Below are 23,303 nucleotides of genomic sequence, written 5' to 3'. Positions count from 1 at the left end.
GCGCGCCCGGACCGTTCGTGGCCGGCAGGGCGCAGGGCCGGGCGCCTTTCCCCGCCGCGCCGCCTCCTTGCTCCGCCCCGCCATGGCCGCCGGGCTCGGGGCTCTCCTCCGGGCGTCGCGGCGGCTGCTGGCTGCGGCCGGGGCCGGGCCCGGGGCCGTTCGGGCCGCGCACGGCCCCGCTCCGCCCCGCGCCAAGAAGCGGTGGCTCCGCGCCTACCTGGAGCAGCAGCGGCTGGAGGCGCCCCCGCAGCGGCGGTGAGGGGCGGCCGGGGCCGGGGCCGGGCCCGCTCGCCAAGGGGAGCCCCGGGGGCTTTACGCGGCGGTCGCGGCCCGCAGGAGCGAGTCGGGCTCGCCCTCGGGCGGCTGCCTCGGCTTCTAACCGTGTGCTCTGGTGCCCGCAGGTCCGAGCAGCCCGGCTGGGATTACCACGCGGAGATCCAAGCCTTCAGCCGCCGCCTCCAGGAGGATTTTTCCTTGGACCTGCTCAAAACCGCGTTCGTGAACCCCTGCTACGTGGAGAGCGAGGAGGCGAGGCGCCGGCAGCTGGGGCTGGAGGCGGGGGCGGCCGCCCTCGCCCTGCGGGACAACGGCGAGCTCTGCGCTCGGGGGCTGCCCTTCGCCCGCTCCCAGCTGGGGCGCTGCCTGCAGGCCGCGCACCCGGCCCTGCCCGCCCCGGGCACGGCGGCGCTCGTCGCCTTCCTGACGGGCCCGGAGCTCGTCGCCGAGGTGTCCCGGGGCCTGGCGCTGCAGGACCTGGCGCTGTGCGCGCAGTTCCCCGTCCCGCCGGCCGTGCTGCACAGGACGTTCTTCGCCGTCGTCGGAGCGCTGCTCGGCAGCAGCGGGCCCGAGAGAACGGGCATCTTCCTCAGGGTGAGTCGGAGCCTGGGGGGATTTGTTTTTTTTCCCACTGATAAAAGGCGTCATAGCATCGAAAAAAGGCGTCATAGCATCGAAAAAAGGCGTCATAGGCCACGAAAGCTACAGGAAAAAGGGCAAAAATTATATGTTGGCCTATGTTGAGATGGCAGAGATTCAGAGAGGTTGTTGCTTGTTTGTTCAAAAAAAAAAAAAAAAAAGGCTGGTCAGATGCATTAAATGATGTATTTAGGGTGCTTTATAGCAGTGGTGTTATAATACTTGCTGCCACTTGCTAGAGGAAAGTGTTGTCACAAAATCACAGAATCACAGAATTGTCTAGGCTGGAAGAGACCTCAAGATCATCGAGTCCAACCTCTGACCTAACACTAACCAGTCCTCTACTAAACCATATCGCGAAGTTCAACATCTAAACGTCTTTTGAAGACCTATGCTGCCCTACCAAATAATGGAACTACTCCACCTCAGCTCACACACCTCTTCAGTTTTAAAGAATATTGTACAGCTTTCAATATGTATTTATATTCAATATAAAGCTGCTGCTGCAAACACCTAAACATCTTTTCATACAAGAAAGTCCAACTAAAATGCAGTGTAACAAGGTAGTTTCAGGAGCTGCTGCCCTTTCAGGTGTCCTTTTCACTTACTTCTATTTTTGCAATGGAGGAACGTTTGCGAGAACCTGATTTCTGAAACGAGTCCAGGGGCTGTGTAGGAACAGTGATCAGATCAAGTGCACATCCTCTGGGGCTGTATGGTGCCTCCAGCCTCTTTGCAGAGCCCTCCAGAAGTACAGCTTGGGGTTTGTGTGTGCTAAACATGCTGAATGGTGTGTCTGGTGCTCAGAGCTGCACGGGGGTGTTGTCAGCCTCCCCCAGGCCCATGCTGCTCCTTCCTTACATGTGAATGGGCACCTCTGCGTGAGTCCAGTGCAAGGCTGAAGCAGAACCAGTGCTGCTGAGCTCAGTAACAAGGATGGCTCTGCCTGGCTGTGGTGTGGAGCTGATCATTCCTTTCAGCTCTTCACTGTCGAGTGCGTTAGTGCCTCTTCATATTGCATTTTTATTAGCAGACCATAGAAGCTAAAGCCTTTGTTCCCTTTCCCACTGATTGTAACTTCTAATTCTTTTTTTTTGTTTAGGATTTTTTAATGCCCCATCTGATTGGAAAAGATCTGTTTGAGATCTGGGAAGTTGTAAATCCCATGGGCTTACTAGTGGAAGAGTTGACCAAGAGGAACATCTCTTCTCCAGAGCCAAGAATTACGAGGCAGCTGGGAGTCACCACAGTTCTTCCTCTGTACTTCGTTGGGCTGTACTGGTTAGTACAATGCTAATGCAAAGTGAAATGGAGTTAAGCTCGGGGAGAGGGAAGGAGGGAGGATGGTCTTTTTACTTTTTTACTTGTGTTCTTTGGCCAAGTTATTAGAGAAAAGAAACCATGCAGTGACTTCCATCTAAAATCAACCACTTATGCATTGTTAGTGCCTTGCTGTAGTAAAAAACAAAACTGTCTTGGACTAAAGGGCCTCGAAGTCTGAACAAGATGCACCTGAGAGTCAAGATAGAAAACTGTCAAGATTAAGAGATACCAAGGGCGGAGGGGCTGAACAGATGCTAACGTTATGTTCTAGAGCTTTTTACATAGGGGTCAAATCATGGCATTAGAAAGCAAGCAAGAGGAGTGTCTCTGCCCAGACAAAACGTACGTGCCAGGTGGCCCTGGTGAGCGTGGTCAGGGTCTGCCCAGGTGTGTTGCCCGGTGGAAACATCGCTCGTCTGGAGCAGGGTGGGATCTCCTGCCTCCTAGCCCACGGTGTTGCTTTGCTACATGAGCTACAGATGAGCACTTGGGAAGATTGCCTTAACCTGTTCTGAATTACCCTGCTTCAGTTCATTTGTTTTCTAAGATTTATCTTATATATATATATAAAAAAAAAAAAAAGAACTTTGCATTTTTTCCTGGAATCTCTTGTGTCCCTCCACGAAATGCTCCTATACAGTGCCTATAGATGTTGATTAAACAGAGCTGAATACATAACTCCTAACACAGAGAACTTCTCTATGAATCCTTCGGAAGAATTCCTAAAATGCCTTCTTACCAGGGGAGGAGAAAAGAATGTTTGTTTAAGCTGACCAGAATAACAAATTTGCATATTTTTAACAGGGCTAGCAGAAATTGAACACTGTGAACAATCAGTAATGTGTTAGGAGTCCAACTGAACAAAGCAGTGTTCTTCCAGAAAGAGGATGTCTTTCTGATCAGAGTTTCCACTGCTGAGTATCTGATCGCTTATCTTTGCAGGAAAGGCCAACAGAAATGTTGACACTCGTGTGTGTACGTAGAAATTACCTTCAACAGTCACACTGACAGTGGAGGAAAAAATATCTAACAGCTCTTATTCATGATGTACAGTAGTGCTCAGGATTTTGATGAAAATGTGAAAACATTTTGTTTGTTTGTTTTTCAAGTGATAAGAAGATGATCGCTGAAGGCCCTGGTGAAACGCTGCTCGCAGCAGAGGAAGAAGCTGCCCGCGTGGCGCTGCGGAAGCTGTATGGGTATACAGAGAACAGGAGACCTTGGGATTACTCGAAACCCAAACAAGGGTGGACAGCTGAAAAGGCTATCAGCAGTAACTAGAAAATACAGGCCGCTTCTAGTTTCTCTCAAGAATTAGTGGCTTTCATGCAAATATAGATGCATTTCAGAAAGCAAAATTCGGTTCAATTTTCTGATCTTAAGTGTACGCAAATTTCAAATTAAATACGGTTTTAAAAGAAATGTAATCTTTCCCTTTTACATAAAGCTTAATATTCAGTCATTTTCCTGAACAACAAAAGTACATTTTTTCTGAATGTATGCATTCTGTCTGAGAAGTTTTTCCATACAACATGGGAGACTGTTCTTAAGGATGTTTAATAATGTGACAAAGTCCTTGCTCTTGAGGAACTTCACTATGTAGAAAAAGGTTTTATGTAAGCTCTCTTGGGGCTTTGATTGAGGGTATCGTTAATAAGATGAGTTGAATTAGATATGCAGCATTGGTCTTTGGGTTCTATCTGGATTTATTTGTCCTTGACCTTGTGAAAATGTAAAATGCGACGTCAGTGGTATTAACACTGGTGGTCCAATTAAAAAAGGAAATGGCACTTTTGAGGTCTTACTGCTTGCAACATTTATTTGCCGTACACATTGGCTTCTGTTGTTCAAGTATGCTCTGGGAGGATGTATTTTTTTATCTTAAAATTTGTAAAAAGGAAAATGAGGATCACGAAGGCTTGTGCTCAAAGAAATTGGAGAACATTGTGTAATATTAGGCTACTAGATGATTTAATTTTAAGTGCTCATGACACTAAGGTATATTGGATTCAGTGAAATTGGTGTTTGGTTTGTTTGCACCATCTGCAGCTGTTCCAGTGTAACTCAAGTGACTGAAAAGCTGCTGAGGAACAACTCAGGTACCTTTATAATGTTCCTATTAAATAGGAACTCAGTACATGTACCAGAAAACAGCATGTAGAGAGACAGATACATGGGGACTGTGTGGCTCTCTTGGAATTGTTTCCTTTAAAATTTAGTGAGATGACATTGCAAATTGCAACTGAGCCCTCAGAGGAGGAAAGAAAAAAGTTGAATGTAGGACGGTGGTTAAAGAAGTGTTTCCTGCCATATCCCGTTTTATTTTGTGTTTGTGTGAAGGCTGCCTAGCCGTGAAAGGTCCCAGGCTGCGGTTGTGGCTGCTGAGCAGCTCTGGCACACTGCAGGTGCTGCATTCCCTGCAGTGAGAATGAGATCTGGCTCTCTTCTACTTGACTGGGGGACAAAAACCAACCAACACCTGTCTGCCATTCGCTATTATTTGTCGTGCCACACATCTGAAACACGTGTACAACACTTCGTGTGACTAGGTCACAGTGAAATCTGTTGTTTAGATTCTGGTGTGGTAAATTCCACAGGTGAGAGTTAAAATGTAAAAAGGAGAGCAGAAAGATCAGTCTAACATAAATTTTGCATAAAATTGCTTGTGTTTAAGTGAAAAAAAAATACATCTAGGTGATCTATTATCACTTACATAACCATAGCCAGTAAGGTCATGATATTCCAGGGGAATAATAGCTGACTCTGAAATTACTTAGGCTATTTTTAGTTTTTCAGATGAGATATTTCCCTTACCTTTACCTATTTTAAAAGGACAGTAGTGTTATTTTGTTTCTTTTTTTTTTTTCATCCAAAGTTTGATTTAACTATTATTTTAAATATATATATTTATGTCTTTTAAGAGAGGAAAAAACAGTATTCTGTCAGTTTACATTAAAAGAATATTTAGCCTCTGCTTACTGTTGCTTCACATTTTGGAATATGAGAATAAATCCTAGGACAAGTGGATTGCTGAGTCCTTCCTTGCTGGAAGGAAACTGCTTAATGTAAGATAAATCAATGTATTGTGTAACATATGTATGGAATGTTTTGAGTTCAAAGAGAGAGACAGTTTGGGGACATGGAAAGAAAGGTTGACTTTTTTTTTATAGAGGTGTGAGTGGAAAATAAGGAGCTTATACAAGAAAACATGTTCCATTTTCAATCTTCTAAAGGTCAGAAAAGCATTTGATAAGGTATCTGTGCTTCAGGTTCTGGCTTCTAAGTGTGTATCACTAACTCACTGATGTTAAAAGATTGGTTAGATTTACAGAATTAAGTATCTTCAAAAGTAGACAGTTAAAGTGGCAGCTTTTCTTCTGCTGCAAGGTTTGTTGATGGAATTCCCTGGTAGTTTTGTGGTGAGTACTTTTTAAAGCTACTTGCGTTAGTTCTGACCCAGGCAGTGAGTTCTGACCCAAGTGCATTTGTATCTCCCAATGATCCTTCCTTCCTCAAATCCCGTTTTATCTTTCAGGGAAACTAAACCAAGCATCAGGACAATAATCAACCGATTAAAAAGAATCAGGTTAGTTTATTCTTGCAACCCTTTGAACAACTTGTTTCACCAATGATTGTTACGGTTATATTCTTAAACTGACTTTGCAGTAGAAAAGGCTGTGTTCTCTAGCATTTACGGAATTTTGTAATAGGTTAACGTGATCTCGAGTCAGCCCGGATTATGCCTTTCTGGGTGCTACACTAACTTTATCTGATACAGGTATTTGTTACTGTCATTGCGTTTATCCTTTAACCCATTCAAACCATATATCCTAATGAAGATCTTTTCTTAACTGCAAGTAAACCAGGAGACAAATACCAGTCTTTCTGGGCTAACTCAGAAGTCACGGGTGTGCTAACAGCTATGTTTTAACAAAAGTACAGTACTATAATGCTAACCGTTTTTCATTTTTCTTTAATTTCTCTCTTGATCTTTGTAATTAGCATAAGGATGCAAATATGCTTACACATAAGTAGACTTAAAAATAATAATAATAATAATAATAAATGGGCCACTAGTTGTTAATTAATTAAAGGCGATGGCAGTTTTGCTGCTGAGTTTGGTCTAGACTTGGTTTTACCCAAATACTGAACAAACTACATGTGTGAATGGCCTTAGGTAGCTCTTCTCCCTCCATCATCAAGATTCTGTCTTTTTCTTTTAAAGAGTTTTAAAACTGACTTTCTTTAAAGAAAGTTAAGAGAAGTTCTACTGTATCGGTGCCAGCTAAGCAAATAGAAAAAAAAACTTCTTAATGTGCACTCATGTTCTGTTATTAAGTTACTTCTTGTTCTCAAAATGTGCTTTTGCTGCTGTTTTGAGCTGTTCAGTAGCACAACTGAATGCTCTGTGCATCTGCTTGTTCACAGCTGCAGCTTCTGCTGGTTACAATAACCAGACGTTTTTTCTGTAATTTTCTCTAAAAACATCCAGAAATAATTCTTGTATTTTAACAGTGACTGAAATACCAGACATCAACAGGGAGAGATACCTATAAAGTGATTGTATTTAAATTTAAAGTTTGAAATCGTCAGTGAAAAGTTAAAGCTTTATTGAAATTAATACCAAACTCTTTTGCTTTTTATGAGAGATCAAAAATGAGGATAAGTTGCTCTGGCACTCTGGTGCTATAAAAAGCCATAAAGAATTCAAAACATCAAAAGATGTGTTCTCTTTCTTTTTGGGGGAGGGCGGATGCTGCAGTGCAAAAATGTTAGAAAAGCCCTACATTTTCTTGTCCTCAACGTCACCAAGTGCTGTGGTAAACTTTAAACAGGCTCAAAACTATTAATTTGCTCTTATAAAGTACTTCTGGGCTTTGAAGTTTAATGTTCAGAGACGTGTTAACTGTAGAGAAGGGAGCATCCAAGGACAGATTGTTTTTATCTTTTCAAATTGATTCCAGTGATCCAATGGCAGTGGTTCTGTGTGTTTACCATTTCAGCTTGTGTAAGAAATTGCAGATAAATTAGGAAAATAAAATGGTCACCAGTTGGTCAGTAAATAGCCAACTGTTGTAGAGCACAGTTAATCTGTGCGACAGAATCTGAGCATTGAAGGCTGGCTGCTGTTCCTAAGTCCCAGAGGATGCAGCAATGCAGCTCATTGTGGTGCACCTAAAAATGGGTTGCGCTTCCCTTGAAAAAAGGTAGCTGTTGGGAGAAAGTAAAGCATCATCATCCTTTCTACTTTTGTGTAATAAATACAATGCTTTCTGCCAGTCTGTTGTAGTTGTGCTTTGACTACGCCTTTTTTTTGGTCACTGAACTTTCATGTTCAAGTATGGTATCTGCAGGTGTTGTACAATTATAAAGGACCTCCTGGGTCATCGAGACAACCTCCTGCCATCATAGCTAAGTTTAATGATCCTTTTCCTAAACAGATGGTGCTCCAGATTAAAAGTAGTTAGGTCTTTTGCTCCCACTGCTTCAGCTGGAAACAATTACTGAACCTGACTGTTCTGATATGGAAATTAAAAACGAGGCCTTACCTCTGTAAGTATTCATTTCCATTTGTGCTCACTTGTTCTGATACCACTGTTTTTTATCAGAAGAAATCATGATTTTTATTGGTGTTGGCAGAATTTGTATTTAATTCCAGTGAGGTCACAGTTCCATACAGTTTTGGACATGCTTGCAAGTTTCCTCTTAAATGGCATCCCAGTAGCTCTGCAGTCCTATGTCTTCCCCTAATTAGACTGGGATGCTTATGTAAATGAGAATAACATTTATTTTATGGTAACTTGACTAACATGTTTGAGATTAATGATTACCTCACATGCCCAGTTTATTGTTCTTTGTCCTGAAGGCATGATTTCTGCTTAAAATACTTAATTTTGGTACTCTATGTAGGCCACCAAAGTTAATTGCATGAATAGGTAGGTGTGTGTGTGTGTGTGTGTGTGTGTTCAAAAAATGGTATTCTCAGTAGACGTTCAAATAACTTGGCCAATTTTTTGTAGCATTTCTAACCCTAAAAACTTACATGTGTCACTAAAAAAAAAATCCTGAAAGAATGTTTTCATATCCAACTTCAAAAAAGCTTTTAACACTATTTAACACAAGATGGTTCAGTAGAAAGATGGTAGTTAGCTATAATTCCTTGCTCTGTCAACAGATTCCGTAGTTTCATGATCCACACACATTTAAATACCATTGAATCCCATCTTTGGTTGGAGGTGTACTTGTCTCGCTCTGTAGCCTATGGCTGGTATACTTAGGTGGAGGGGAAAAGAGTGCCATTGGCAAATTTCCACGTTCTAGAGAAAAGAAGCACTTTTGACCAGTGTGGGAGATGCATGTGTAAAGGTTCCAGGTTTGGAAGCTTTAAAAAATCTTGTGCTCACTTGCCTACTTGTAGAGAATGATGCCACCACTTCATAGTACCATTAACTGACAGCAGCCCCACCGTGACACTGAGATGGCGTTTTGGGGAAACATGTCCAGATCCATGATTAGGAGGTAAAGCAGGGGATATTGCCAGATCAAAAAAGTAATTAATTCAGCTACGTGAAAATCATTACGCATCCTTTAAGGCTGAAGGAAGCACAATAGTGGAGCACCAGTGTCCTACATTAGACCTAAACCTCCAGAAAATATCAGAGATTCGGGGTTCAAAGACATAATTCTGCAATCTCTTCTTGTGGTTCATCTCCCCCGTGGAGGCAGTACTACCTATGTAACTAAGAAAATCCTAATGAAACTGAACAGGTGTTGCAAAATTCGTGTGGGATTAGTGGCAAGGCAGACCGGGAGAAGCATTCCCACCACTAGAGGGCAAAAAGATCAACGTTTAGGGTGACAAAGTAACGGGAAAAATTTGTAGAAATAACTCCAACATCAGAAATTTTTAAGGATGAAAAGTCTAGAGAAAATGGCTTCATTTGCTGAATGCTAGTTGAATGCTAATGATGATTATTCTCTTTAATTTCAAGAGATGAGAGCTGAGAATATTTACAAAATATCATTATTTATAGTCCCACCAGAAATAAAACTGTTGCCTAATCTAAATCTGTGTAGCTGACGGCTGCTTGTGCCATTTCGCAGACCTCCTGCCTCAAGCCACAGCTGCGGCAGTGAGCTCAGCACGGCCGCTGGGATAATTTCCTCGGCCTCCCCTCACTAGGGGGCTGATGGCTCTCGAATGGAGTGATTTAAGCATCATTTTCTATTTATTACAGCAGAGTACAGTTCAGTTTGGCTTTTATGTTCCTTTTGCAATGGAAATATTTGTTATATGTTTCATGTCTTCCCCCAGATACTGTGAGATGTTTTTTCAGCACGTTTTCAACCAGGCAGGCATGTTCAGCACCCTGCATTGCCCGGCCAAGTGAGACAGCACCTGGGGGGACGATGACACTCCCGCCAGTGGATCGGCACATAGGTCAGGAGAAGTCATTGTTGCTCCCATTGCTGCTTTTATTACTGTAGGAAGAACACGCGTGCGATGCTCCCACACATAGTTTCATGCTCAGGCCCTTGGCTCTGCCTGTTTTGTTCTCGCAGCCGCTGGGAGCCAGCACAGCGACGCGGTGCCCGCTGGCTGCGGACAAGATTCCCAACAGCCCACGTGCAGCACGAATAGAGGCAGCCTGAGACGCTTCATGGAAGTCTGGACCGGTATCAAAACCATTGGCTGTTCCCTGGCTTCAGGGGTAGGCAAACCATTTGATGGTTTGTTTCTTTGAAAGATTCTTGCTGAGTTTGTCGGTTCTTGGTTGGGTATTTCAACTCCCTGCTGCAAGCCTGGGTTTAAGATCAAGTATTAGGAGATGGTCATGGGCCAGACTGAATTTGGTTGATCTCCTTACTCCAAGTGAGAAAAAAGCAGACAATTTAAAATAAATTTGAGCTTTTTTCTTGACTGGATTGCTCTAATCATCACTTTCTAGTAAATCAAAACTAGGTCAGGAACTAGGAAAAAATATACTTTTTTAAAGTATGATAAAATTTGGGATAAGCTTCAAAACTTTCCTTTAAAGAAGAATCCCCCCGATCACAGAAGGGATTTGGTTGTAGTGACTGAATCTACTGCTGCGTTCTGCTGACTCTTACCAGGCTGCTTTTGGAGCCTGCAAAGCACACTGTTCACACTGCAACAGCACGGTGATTTTTCTGAAGCATATCAATACATCCTTTCAACACGAAGATGTCATTCCAAAGGGTTTATGCTGACAAGGAGTTACTCTGATTTCACTACACAAGGGGATGAAACTCCCTGAAGAGAGAACCGAGGGCAGTTATGGCCATTGCCTGCAGTGCTGAGGGGCTCTCCCTGCAGGCAGAAAACACGGGGCGCTCTGCAGCACAGCTGGGACTGAGGACAGTGCTCTGAACATCCATCGGCTGTTGGTCTGTAATGAGGGTGAACTAGGAAGAATTAGACCCTGTGACAGGTGGGTTTGTGCAGCCACCAGTGATGGAAAGAGAAGGAGTGTAAAACAAGACTTTACCCTGGCTAATGTCTAGGTCAGCTCATACTGATTTTTTGGGCTGTAAAACCTGAAACTTCAATAATTAGTATGAAACCTTTCGCTGTTAATCATTAGTGAGCTTAAAATGTTTTGGTGTGGTGTTTTTTCTGTTTGTTTTTCCTTTTTTTCTAGCATGGTTATGCTCCTAGTTCCCTCAGAATCAGGAAAGAGACGGGCTGGGCCACGCAGCCAGAGCTCACGGCAGGGTGCTGAGCCCCAGCTGATCGGCCCCGCTGGGCACACACCTGCTCTATCTTCCACCCACATGTGTGCATGGTTCAGCTAGGCCTTTATCTGCCTGCACACCACTATGTGCAGGGAGGGAAAATTTAAGCTGGAGGGCAGCTGTGCTATCACGGTGGTATTTATAAACTGCTCAAGAATACGTTGAATCAGAAAAAGTGGCCAGCTGGAACTTAAGCAGCAAATACTGAGGTCAAAAAGAACCCTACGCACAGAGGAGCAGGATGCAAAAAACTTGGGTATTCAGAAAGGGGATCTTGATAACTTAAGAAGGTCAACATGAACTCCACTCTGGTGAAGCTGTACAGGCAGTGTCACAACTTCTAACAGTTAGGAGATACTTGATTAGAAGAGCTAGGCTGTAAGGAATACTACACTGGCTAATAGCTTCTGAAATGCTTAAATGCTTTTGTTGCCATATTTGTGATGATTTATTAACTGTCAGGTTCCTCCTTACTGCCAATTTTCTTCATCCATGGAGGAATTTTTTTTTTCTTTTGCTTAAAAATCTCCTGTATAACAGTGGTTGTATTTCTAAAATTTCTGCGTCTGTGTCAGTAAGGCACTGCTCTTTAATAACTATTGGTCTGAAAGGACATTGTCCCCAAATTTTCAGTGTGCTGTTTCAGGGTATCTGTTCAATCTCTTCAGTTAAATACCTTGTCCACAAACCAAACTGAAAAAACAAACAAACAAAAAAACACCAAGGTTTTGTTCTGAACACTTATTATTTTCCAGTCCCAAATTGGAAAAGAATACTATTTACTATGGTGCCCACCATGCTTTAAGTGCTTTGTTTTGTTTTGTTTTGTTTTAATTTATTTAAGCAGGTAAGCATTACATTTGAAATACTTCTGTTATGTCATCAAGACAGCTTCTTTTTCATGTGAAGTCTTTTTAGTTAAGCCGTACACTGATAAGCATTTCTCTTTTTCCTTTTGTTTAGGAAAGAGTTTTTCTATTTGTCAAATACTTCTTTTTTTTTTTTTTTTCTTTTTTGACTTATTTGACTTATTTTTTGACTTATTTGTCAAATACTTACAAATATCCTAAAATTGGCCTTCTTAATTGAAATTCATGTATGTTTTTTCAATGAGTAGGCATACCTGTCATTGCCGTGTAATCAGAGACTACATTCTTGAAAGAAACCTTTTTTTTTTTTTTTTTTTTTTTTTTTTTTATCTCTTTGTATCTGCAGCAATGACTTGCAGTGTTGAAAAGTCAGCTGAAGGAGAGGAACTGAAGGTGCTCTTGCCATACAGCAGACTGTACAGGAGACCCACTTGTCTCCTTTTCATGTTCAGTTAATTATTCTAAACAACAGTTTGAGGGTTTGCCCCTTACTTCCAAACTAAATAGCGTAGAAAGTGCTAAAATATTATTAGTCTTAGCAGTATTTTTCCCATGTATGGGCTGAGATTAGGTCTCTCCTCCAGAAAACCTCCCTTAAGAGGATATTTGCAGTTACCAAGGATTATCCGCATCTATTCACTCCAACTGCATTAACCTTTACTATGTTCTCCAGGGGATTTTTGTTTGTTGTGCATCTTGGTAGTGCTCTTCTAACACGTTAATACTGCCAGTAACAAAGCCCTTTTCTCTTGTCCTCCTTGAACAACAGAACTGCAGTTTGCACATGACAGATTCTCAGGGATTCCTGGAAAAAAAAATCTTGATGGTATCTCAGACTTAAAAATTACAGTAATGAGAAAAATTAAACTAAATTTGAAGCATCAGGTTTCCCTTTGTCAGTCCACTTCTAATTATATTTTTTTTTCAGAATCTCTGTGATCAAAGAACTGAGCTTTCCCATATTCATGTTTTGTGGCTTATTTTCTTTTGTTCTTCTATTTGAATATCTGGCATCTGAAAGCTCTGTTTCCCAAATTTTCCTATTTCATGTACATTTTCATTACTTTACACTAAGATACTGTTCTTTTTTATCTCACTTCAAATCCAAAATGATATTTCCAGGACTTTTAGTCTTTCTGATATTTATGCTGATTGATTTGTTCGCTGCATTTGTTCACCTATTTTTATAAAAATTAAAACACTGCTACACTGGAGTCACATGTTTACCTCCTTAGTGTTTCTCAGTGCATGATTAGTATTTCATGGCTTGACTTGGCATTTCAGACTCAGCTCATTCTCTATATATATTCAGATTGACTTCGTGCTTTCTTTTCTCTTGATATCACAGGCCTATATTGCTACAATAATGCAAGACTCAGAGAATTACAGAATTTTGTCCTGGTTTCTGCATGTAGATTACAGTTGTAAAAACTGTTTCAGCATTAACACAAGCACCAAAGGATGTCTGCTCACAACAGTAAATTCTGTTCTGCAAATTAACCTTCAAATGATATTTATTAATAGAACTGAAATTCTAGGGAAGTCTGCAGCAGAATATGTATATTTTGTAAAGCGTAGGGAAATGGGAGAAAAATGGTTGAAAATGTTACTTGTCTCTGTTCTAACTGTGCATGTCCTTCTGTGAAGATGTTTGTCAAACTACCTCCAATTCTTTTTACCAAATCTAAGGTAGTTCTAAGACAGCACTAACTGGTAGAAGTTTCCACCAATTAGACTGACTAATCAATAATTTAGATTCATTAGTGGAGAGGAACAAAGGCCTCTCTTCACTCCCGTGGGGGTTTTACAGAAAACAGGCAGGAAATGCTCATCATCACGTAGAGGAGGTACTAAAGAACTGAGTCTGAAAATACACTGGGCTTTAAATATAATATCATTCATAGCTCAAGAAATAAGCTATGTTATATAAAGATTAATGTGAAAATCAAGTTGTTCCCATTCAGAGAGCTGGGAGAACGTTTCCTGATTTAGTAATTTAGGTAGCTGAATAACAAAGAAATTGTTGGTGGTTTAGACAGAACACAAATATCTCTCTTCCTCTTCTAATTTAGAACCAAATATTTTTCCATCTCCTAGGCCTGTCTTTCAGCTCTTTCTTTCCTAGTTTATTCATTTGCTTCTTTCTATTTTTTTCACAACCTCTCTCCTACCTACAGGCTCTAGGCTGCCTCATGTACTGCTCGCATTCCCATGGGCAGCCCCAGTAAATGGAAGCCCTGCTATGGCTCACCATTACTTTTCTGTTGCCATTTAGGAATTTTCTATTGTCACGTGTGAATATACTCCCCTTTCAGTGTAAAGGGTTCCACTCTCCTCTGGGATTTTTCTCTGAAAGGCCACATCATGAAAAAAAAAGCCTTTTTCAAGCAGTCCTGTGACCTATAGTGCAGTTCATAAAGCATTGATCAACTACAGGAACTTACAGAACAATGATAAAAAAATACAAATCAGAATCAGCAACAGAAGCATCGACTACACCCTAAAAATAAGGAACATTTACTGTAAGGATGAATTTAAAAATAAAATACAACCACCTCACATACGAGATGTCCCTGTGACAGATGTTTTGCCTTCACTGCAACTGTATATAGGCACATTCTTTCCACTACCTAGTCTGTGATTACAAACTGGAATATGATCTTGTACTCTCAAGGCATGATGGAAATTCAAGAACTGTGTCAAATAAAGGGGCAAGGTTGAAATATTGATAACCTTTCAACATCACTGACCAAGGTAGGAAGCAGGAAGAGAATACGGCCTCCTGAGCTAACAACATTGCTCATTAAAATTAAGAAAATGGAAAAATCCATGGAAAAGGGAACAGGTCAGTCAGCTGAAACGGCCTCCCTGGCTTTGAAAACCTCCTGCTGAACCAGACCGGATTGCACTATGAGGTCGGACAATCCTGCACTCAAAAAATCCCCACTGGAAAAAGAAAGAATAATAAATCTGTTCTTCAGTGAGCATGATGCCTAAAGGAACTTGCAAATCTAAAGGCAGTTAAATAGTTGGACTCTGAGGTGAGGCAGACTCAGAAGGTCCCCTCGTAGCTCCAGTCCAGCCAGGAGAGCACAGTGTTTAATTACTGACTGCCAACAAAAATTAAATAAAACAGAAGCTTCTCACTTTTCTGAGTAATGTTAGCTAAAAAGTTTAAAAATACAATAAAATAAAATAGCTTAAAAGCTAAAACAGAACTTATTTTTTTACCTTACTGACGGATATACAATCTAGTAGCTTTATGAAAACAAAAGTAGAAGATGAAGAAAGCATAAGGAAAGCATTTCTGTGAGAGAGAAGTAACGTGCTTAGTTAACTTGAGGCAATGAAGAGAAAAAGAGAGAGAAGTGCACAGGATAATAGTGCTAGGTGGGAGTCCATCTGGGAAATCTCAGGCCTTCCCATTGCAACGCTTCAATTAGATTCAACTGAACTACACGGTAACAGATTTAAACCAGGCAAAAGTTCATTTTATTTTTTTTCTATTTTCATTCAAACAATTTAGAAAAATAATTTGAGAAATTAATGGCTGCAAGAAGCTCACCAAAATGATTGTTTACAGTGCGGCCTTCATTCTTAGCAATTATCACCAAAGTAGAACATCAAGATAAGAGCAATGAGACTTTGGTCTTTTTTCTACCTCTGGCATTGATCTCTTGTACTAACTTTAGAAAGGTGTTCTGCATCTTTATGATCCTATTCTTAAAACTAGTCTGGTTTGTTCAGGTTAGTAGGAAAATTCTAGCTTACTTTGCAGAAAGAAGAGTATGTGTCTTGCCATTGATGCCTGATACCTGACCCTACACAGCTTCAGTGTCTCAAGAAAAGTGTAAAAGCCGTTCTGTTAATACAGGTATAATGCACTAAGTCATACACTATGAAGGAATGAAATTAAAGAATTGCTTTTTCAGTCCATATTTTTTTGGTCTTTTTGATACTTCTTGCTCTTCTCCTAGCACTTGGTTTTGTGCCTCTCACCCAATGTCTTCCAGCTCCTCCGTGTCATCCTGAGAGCCGCCAGTGCTTCTGCTCTGAATCTCAGGCTTCCATCCCTGTGGTGTCTGAGAATCCCTTCCTACCCTACGTTACTCCAAAGGGTTTAGGCGTATGTCACACTACCAGAACATGTTGCTCCAAAAAAATGACAGACCGCTAATGTGCATTATGAAAATGCAACCAACCCGATGTGGTTGCACCTTTCCCTTCACTGTAAGGCCTGTTTCCTACAACTGCTGTAAAAGCAGGGCTATCCATCTCTTACTTCTCTTACTATGTTAATGGTATAGCAGTGGATGGGAAATGTCAAAGGGAAATGGCATTTCAAATAAAAACATTTCTGTAATTCAATCATGTTCGTTTGACCATTGCCCACAGTTAAATTGTCTTGATTTAAATAACTGTCAACAAGAAAAAGTGGTTTGTATGAACACTACTATGACTTTTGTTTTGAACTTTTACTGAAATGTATCTAGTCATTAACAAAAAGACACTGCTCAACTAAGGCCAGGACAAGACATGTTAATTTATACTCAGTTGACCAAATCTTTGGTAGAGCATACCAGCGAACATTCCTGTCAGATAAACTTGCTGCGATCTTTCTTAGCATTTTTCAGAAAACTTTTCATATACAAATCTTGCAGAAGCGGTTTACCACAGATGTGATACACCTAATCCCAGGATTAATTTTGTATGCCCATCAGTAGTGAAGCAAGATGGATTTAATAGCCCATTAGTCTTTCAGCATGATAATTACCACATCACTTAGCCTGCTGGGTTAATTGCTTTAAAATGGATATTATTGACCTCAATCCTAGTGACAAACAGTGGATGTCTTATTCATCTCCCAGATGTACATTCTTAGACACTTGTTTCTTTTGGTCCTGACAACAAGTCCCCTAGATTATGTGCTTGTATATTATAATTTATACCATATTAGCCCAGATTTAAAGGATTACTGAAGCTCTGTCTTTCAGAAATTGTTGCCCGTGACTGGGGAGAACTTTTAATTTATATATATATCTATATAAAGAGAAATGTTGCAAACATGAGAAACCATTCTTTTACCGTTTGTTAAGAAGTTAATTTTAATGCTAAAAGCTGTAGCAGGTGTGGTAGGGATTAAATATTTTTGGAATTAACATGTGTCCAGTATATTTTCACAGAAGTGTAAGTAAGGTCATTTAGAGGAGAGAACGCAGATCTGGACAGAGAAGCTATAGGAAAGGAAATTCAGGTCCTAGGGTTGAGAAACTGAAAAATACATAATGCAAAAGAAAATCAAAGAATGACACTGAACAGTAGAGTTTTTATTTGTATGTATTATTTCTGCATTTTTGCCCTTAGTAATTTGGAGAAGAAAAAAAATGAGCCATCTGCCTTGAGGAAAGTAATGCTAGCTGTTAAAAAATAGAAAGGGAAGAACAGCACAGCTACTTACTGCTTGTGGGGAGATAGAACAGGGCTGGAAGCTGATTCAGCCAGTTTTCAGCCCTACATATGTCAACAGTGTAACACATACATTTATGCATAGGTAGTTGTATTTCTCAAGCACCAGTTCCTATGGAAATCAACACCTCAAGATTTAGATGCTTGCTTGTAGGAACCCAAGATTTGGAGCACATCGCTCACAATCTTTAAGAGAATCCAAAACTCATAGACCTTTTGGGTGTTTATAAAAGGGTGCATCCTCACAAACCTGCAAAGTCTCATTAACTCATTACATAATTTCTTGGTCTAAATCAGCTTTAGAAGACAGAACAAAGAGGCTCAATATTTTTAAAAAGTGATTTCTAAAACCAATTAATGTTTAAAATATTTTTCTACTAACATAATGATTCTATGAATTCTATGACCTTAAGTGGCCCTAAGACTCATTGTTTAGTGATGGGACTTGGTAAGTAGGTCAGGTTGATGGGTGGACTTGATGATCTTGAATGTTTTTTCCAACCTAAATGATTCTATAGGCCCATCTTGGTGCTGTCCATGAATAGCATCTTAGCATTTTCTTAATGAAACAAATTAGAGTTCACTGTAATACAAAATTCATAAAATTCCTCTTGAACCTTGTGATTGACTTATATAGTACTAGGATTTTCCCTGTGAGCTCAGTTCTACATTTTAATGATGATGAAAACTTCAATGATGATGGTATCATTTTCATTAACACCTGTTCCTATATGATATTCATGATAGAAGCAAGCAGAGTTGGACAATATCTTACTCAGGCAAGGTAAAAGCACCTTTGACTCTCATTGAAACCAAAATGAAATTGTAGCAGCAACTCTTTGCTACAGCAGATCTTTTACCCAATACCAGTACTCTCTGTACAAAGAATTTTCCAAGAAAAAACAAAACAAAACAAAACAACAACAACAACAACAACCAATGACAACAACAAAACTTGCCTTTTAACCTTTAAACTTTTTTTTTTCCTAAATTTAGCTCATCTGCTTTAGGTCATTTAGGTCACTGGAAAACCTCCAATGTTAGCATGTTTCATAGAAGAAAAAAGAAAAACTAAACTTCTGAGTAACAAAAATATTAGCGTTTCAGAGAAAAGTTAGAAATTAGACAAAAAATAGATACAATTTGGTCCTTATAAGACTGGAAATATTCCGTGTTTACTTTAATAAATACTTTTTAAATATTTGTGACTATTTAGTGATTTAGTGATGCTTATGTTTCATCGTGAAAGGGTCCTGCCATCTGCATTAGAAATATTTCAGATCAGTACATTGTACCCTGGCTTGTAGATTTAGGCCTGCTTGATCGGAGGAGTGGCTGATGCCCCAGAGGGCTGTGCTGCCATTCAGAGGGACAGGCTGGAGGGTTGGGCTGAGAGGAACCTCATGAAGTTCAACAAGGGCAAGTGCAGGGTCCTACACCTAGGGAGGAATAACCCCAAGCACCAGTATGGGCTGGGGGCTGACCTGCTGGAGAGCAGATCTGCAGAGAGCGACCTGAGAGTCCCGGTGGACTGACCAGGAGCAGGCAACGTGCCCTTGAGGCCAAGCAGGCCAGCGGTGTCCTGGGCTGTGTTTGGAAGTGTTGCCAGCAGGTTGAGGGAGGTGATCCTGCCCCTCTGCTCAGCCCTGGTGAGGCTGCACCTGGAGCGTTGTGTCCAGTGCTGGGCTCCCCAGGACAAGGGACATGGAGCTGCTGGTGATGAGAGGACTGGAGCAGCTGTCATACAAGGACAGGCTGGGAGAGCTGGGCCTGTTTAGCCCAGAAAAGAGAAGACTGAGGGGAGACCTCATCAATGTGTGTAAATATCTGAAGGGAGGGTGTTGAGAGGATGGAGCCGGTCTCTTTTCAGTTGTGCCCAGCGACAGAACAAGAGGCAATGGGAACAAACTGAAGCACAGGAGGCTCCGGCTGAATACGAGGGGGAACTTCGTTACTGTGATGTGAGAGAGCGCTGGGGCACGCTGCCCAGAGATGTTGTGGGGTCTCCTTCTCTGGAGATACTCAAAATCTGCCTGGATGCAGCCCTGCGCAATGTGCTCTAGGTGATCCTGCTTGGCAGGGCTTGGACCAGATGATCTTCAGAGGTCCCGTCCCACCTCGGCCATTCTGTGATTCTGTGATCAGCTCATTTAAATGAGCAAGTCCAGAGAAATCAGAGAAATGCCAAATTACTGATGCTGAAAACCTCGTTTTTTGTTTTGTTTTGTTTTTGAACTAAACCCCCACCAAACTATGAGGAAAACGCAAACTATGAGGAAAATACAGTAGATCAGATCTTGCTTCTACAAGCCAGTGCTAACAGATACTGACGTCAAGGGTGCAAGATTTGACCGTAAATAAACAGTACAGGGAATCATTAAACCTTAAAAGATTTTAATCACTTACAGTGTTGCTAGGTGGTTCTGCAAACTGAATCACCAAATAATACAGGTGTAATAAATTAGATTGGATATTTTTCTTTGAAAGTATTTTGTACTCTGTTGGAAAGGCCATTCCTTTAGACACCTTTATAGATAACAAACACTATTTTGTAGATGAGTGGTAGGTCTGAGCTCAAGCCAGAGTCCAGGATTCCTCAAGGATATCAGTAAATATATGTGACTTAACTCATTTTATTCTCTTTTAAGGGGAAAGGGTCTGGAGAACAAGTCATATGAGGAGTGGCTGAGGGAGCTGGGTTTGTTCAGCCTGGAGAAAAGGAGGCTCGGGGGCAACCTTATCGCTCTTTATAAGTACATTAAAGGAGGCTGTAGTGAGGTGGGGGTTGGCCTGTTCTCCCATGTGCCTGGTGACAGGACGAGGGGGAACGAGCTAAAGTTGCGCCAGGGGTGTTTTAGGTTGGATATTAGGAAGAATTTCTTTACTGAGAGGGTTGTTAGGCATTGGAATGGGCTGCCCAGGGAAGTGGTGGAGTCACCATCCCTGGAGGTCTTTAAAAGACATTTAGATGTTGAATTTAGCGATATGGTTTAGTGGAGGACTTGTTAGTGTTAGGTCAGAGGTTGGACTGGGTGATCTTGGAGGTCTCTTCCAACCTAGACGATTCTGTGATATTCACAAGGGGAACCTGGCGACCTCTGATGGCAGTTACAAAGAAACCAACGCAGATATCAAAGTTCCCAAAGTTGTCTTGTGAAAATCACACCAATTTTCTCCGAGCCCCTGTGAAGCACTACAGGGCACTCAGTCCCTGGGGTCCCACCACAGGAGTGGGAGCCACCCCCCCACGGCATTTCCAGCCCGGGACGGACGCCAAGGCCTTGAACCTCCCACATGGTCGCCTCCATGACAGAAATTTCACACTTTTGCTAAACGGGGGCGCCTCGGGGGGCTGCAGGGGCGGTGTGGCGAGGTAACATTTTCCTCATGCAGGGCGGAACCCGCCGGCCGGCCTCCCCACGCGGGGCTGCGGGGCGTGTGGAGGAGGGCGGCGGGTGCGGGGGGCGAAGCCTCCATTTCGCGGAGCTTTTCGCACCGAGGCTCGCCACGGAGCCGCCCTGCCCGCTGCCCAGCACGGCTCTCGCAGCCCCGGTGGCTCCGGGAGCGCCTCCTCGGCGGGCGGGCGGGCGGGCGGAGGGAGGGATGGAGGGATGGAGGGAGGGAGGGAGGGGATGGGATGCGTCCTCCCGGGCGGCAGAGGGCGCTGCCTCCGGAGAACCCGCTCGGCTCCGCCGCCGCCGCCATCTCGTTGTCTGATCTCATAAAGGTGTCGCGCAGGTTCCGCCCGGGCTCGTCATTCAGCCGCCCCGGGCCTGGCGCCGCCGCCGCCGGCCTCCTCCGCGCCGCTGCTCCCTGCCCTCCCCCTCCGCCCCTCCCCGCCCTCCGGCCGGGCCGCGCTCCGTTCCCTCCCCGGCCCGCCGCCTGCCCTGCCCTGCCCTGCCCTGCCCGCCCCTTCCTCCTCGCCCTTCTCCCCCTCCTGCCCGCCCCGCTCCCCTTCTCCTCCCGCCGGCCGGGCCCCGGAGCGCCGGCGCCGTCGGGGTGCGAGCGGGTCCCGGCGCCGTGCCGGGCCGACCCCGTGCCGGCGGGGCCATGGCCGCCAGCGCCAAGCGGAAGCAGGAGGAGAAGCACCTGAAGCTGCTGCGGGAGATGAGCAGCCTGCCGCCCAACCGCAAGTGCTTCGACTGCGACCAGCGCGGCCCCACCTACACCGACATGACGGTGGGCAGCTTCGTCTGCACCTCCTGCTCCGGCATCCTGTGAGTCGGGGCGGGCGCCGCCGCTTCGCCCCCCGGGGGCCGCCCGGCTCCGTGCCGGGGGTTGGGAGGGACGGGGCGGCGGGGGCAGGCTGCCGGGGGGCGCCGGGGGTACCTGGGGGATGCCCCTGGGGCCGAGGGCCCAGCGCCCGGCTGCGTGGCAGTGCCGGGGCCGGGGGCTGCCCCCGCCGGCAGCAGCGGGCGGTGGTGCTGGGGGCCGGGGGTAGCCGGCCGTGCCCCAAATCGTGCCCGCAGTGCCACAAGTTTGTGAGGCAACTCTTCACGCTCCAGCTAAAAGGGTAATCTCCGGGCTTAGCAGTTTAACGTGATCCAAAAAAAAAAAAAAAAAAAAAAAAATCCACTACTTCTTTCTGAAGTCTTAGTCTTGCTTCATACAAACTTTATGTGTGAGCCTTAGAAAGGGGTTGGCTCTGATAAAGCAGATTGCATTTTTCCTGTTCCTCATTCCTGCACGGGCCTCCCCCCACTCCTCCCTTTTCCACCCTTCCTCCCCTGAGGAGCACGGATGGAGCAGGAGCAGCTGGGATCAGGCAGGTCAGGGTTTCGGGGTATCTGTAGGATGCCGGTTGTGTATACATGACCGGAGGAAAAGCCGGCTGTCTGCAGCGGTACTGCTTGCTGAGCTGAGCCCGTCCGCGTGTTGGTGCTTCTGTGGAATGGAGCAGAGTCAAAGAAGTGGCCCAAGTAATAAGCAGTGTGTCAGAGGATCCTGATTGTTTGTAAAGGTTTTAGTTCAAAAAACGCCCACGAGAGAGCCTGAACTAATTTCTGTCCCTTACTAAGAAGGACTGACTATGGACCCTGCCCCACACAGGTCTTCCGTAGTCTGCTCTTTTGGAACAAAGTTGCTAATTACAATGAGGCTTGAAACAAAGCAACCATGTTCATTCTGTGCTGAATTTACATGGAACAAGCCGCCTTTTATGCTAGGCAGCTAATTAGACTTGTTTTTTTTTTCTTCTACTTTGTATAGACTTTTGAACAGGCTTGACGCAAATACAGAAACTGCATTCAGGTTGTGGAGCTGAAGAGCCTCCCGTTTTTGACATGTACATGGCACTTAATCAGCCAGCCCTGGCTATTGTTTGCTATGTTAGCAAACTGTTATTTGTGCTGGCATGTGAAACTATTTTAAGCTACTGCACAAAGCTTATTTAATGGTTGCACGTGTTCTTACTAGTTAAACTAATAGCATGACAAAACTGCCATATGAGAATGTTCTCCTTTATTTTTCAGGCAGGTGTCCTAATCTTAATAGACAAATATATTGTGTGTGTTGCTGAGATGTTTAACACAGGTTCAAGAGGTTTTTTTTCCTCCTGTTAGCTGTGATGTACGGCCTACGGAAGTCCATAGTCCAACTTACAGTAACGTAAAGGATGCACGTGCAGTGAAACAGGTAGTGAGCAAGGAACAGCTGTCACTTGCTGTTAGGTTGGCCATCATTTGGATGCTACTGTGCTTAAAGAAAGTAGATCTTTTTTCTGAAAGACATTTCTTAATATGTTATTCTAATATAATGCATCTCTTATTATAAATACACAGTGTTTCTATATATATAAAAAAAAATCTATGCTTGAAGTTGATGTAAATGACTATGAAGAGGACTTAAAACTTTCTCCTGAAGTAAAATTGGGCTCGTTCTTTCATATTGATTCAGTAATGCTTTCATAAATGGTGCATGCAAGATCTCACATAGTGGTTAAAGCGTCAGACCCTAGGTGATGGGATATTTCCT

The 23,303-nt window shown here is 43.2% G+C and overlaps 2 protein-coding genes across 5 annotated transcripts in view; both read left to right on the top strand.

The window, feature by feature from the left end:
- Nucleotides 1–46: 46 nt before the first annotated feature.
- MRPL44 (mitochondrial ribosomal protein L44) lies at nt 47–5,214 on the top strand. Its single transcript, XM_082767488.1, has 4 exons — nt 47–255; nt 402–870; nt 2,018–2,196; nt 3,348–5,214. Exons 1-4 carry the CDS (start codon nt 83–85, stop codon nt 3,517–3,519), a joined length of 993 nt encoding a protein of 330 aa, XP_082623614.1. The 5' UTR covers nt 47–82; the 3' UTR covers nt 3,520–5,214.
- A 15,867-nt stretch (nt 5,215–21,081) lies between these two features.
- The window catches only part of AGFG1 (ArfGAP with FG repeats 1), a 36,727-nt gene continuing 34,505 nt past the window's right edge, over nt 21,082–23,303 (top strand). The window contains exon 1 of one of the 4 annotated variants that reach the window (XM_082767260.1): nt 21,082–21,547. In XM_082767260.1, coding sequence (XP_082623386.1) covers nt 21,381–21,547 — 167 coding nt within the window. In that variant the 5' untranslated portion in view covers nt 21,082–21,380. The remainder of the gene's footprint in view (nt 21,548–23,303) is intronic. The other 3 variants (XM_082767259.1, XM_082767262.1, XM_082767261.1) reach the window with 3 other exon arrangements.

Source organism: Aythya marila (genome assembly GCF_965140915.1).
Source record: "Aythya marila genome assembly, chromosome: 9".
Lineage (NCBI taxonomy): Eukaryota > Metazoa > Chordata > Aves > Anseriformes > Anatidae > Aythya > Aythya marila.
Note: the sequence above shows the minus strand (reverse complement) of the source record. Positions and strands in the feature narration are given on the sequence as shown.

Excerpts from the sequence above, each read along its gene's own strand:
- MRPL44 (XM_082767488.1), top strand. The coding sequence starts at position 83 with ATGGCCGCCGGGCTCGGGGCTCTCCTCCGGGCGTCGCGGCGGCTGCTG. Across the intron at positions 256-401 it reads GAGGCGCCCCCGCAGCGGCG|GTCCGAGCAGCCCGGCTGGG; the intron begins GTGAGGGGCGGC and ends TGGTGCCCGCAG. Across the intron at positions 2,197-3,347 it reads TACTTCGTTGGGCTGTACTG|TGATAAGAAGATGATCGCTG; the intron begins GTTAGTACAATG and ends TTGTTTTTCAAG.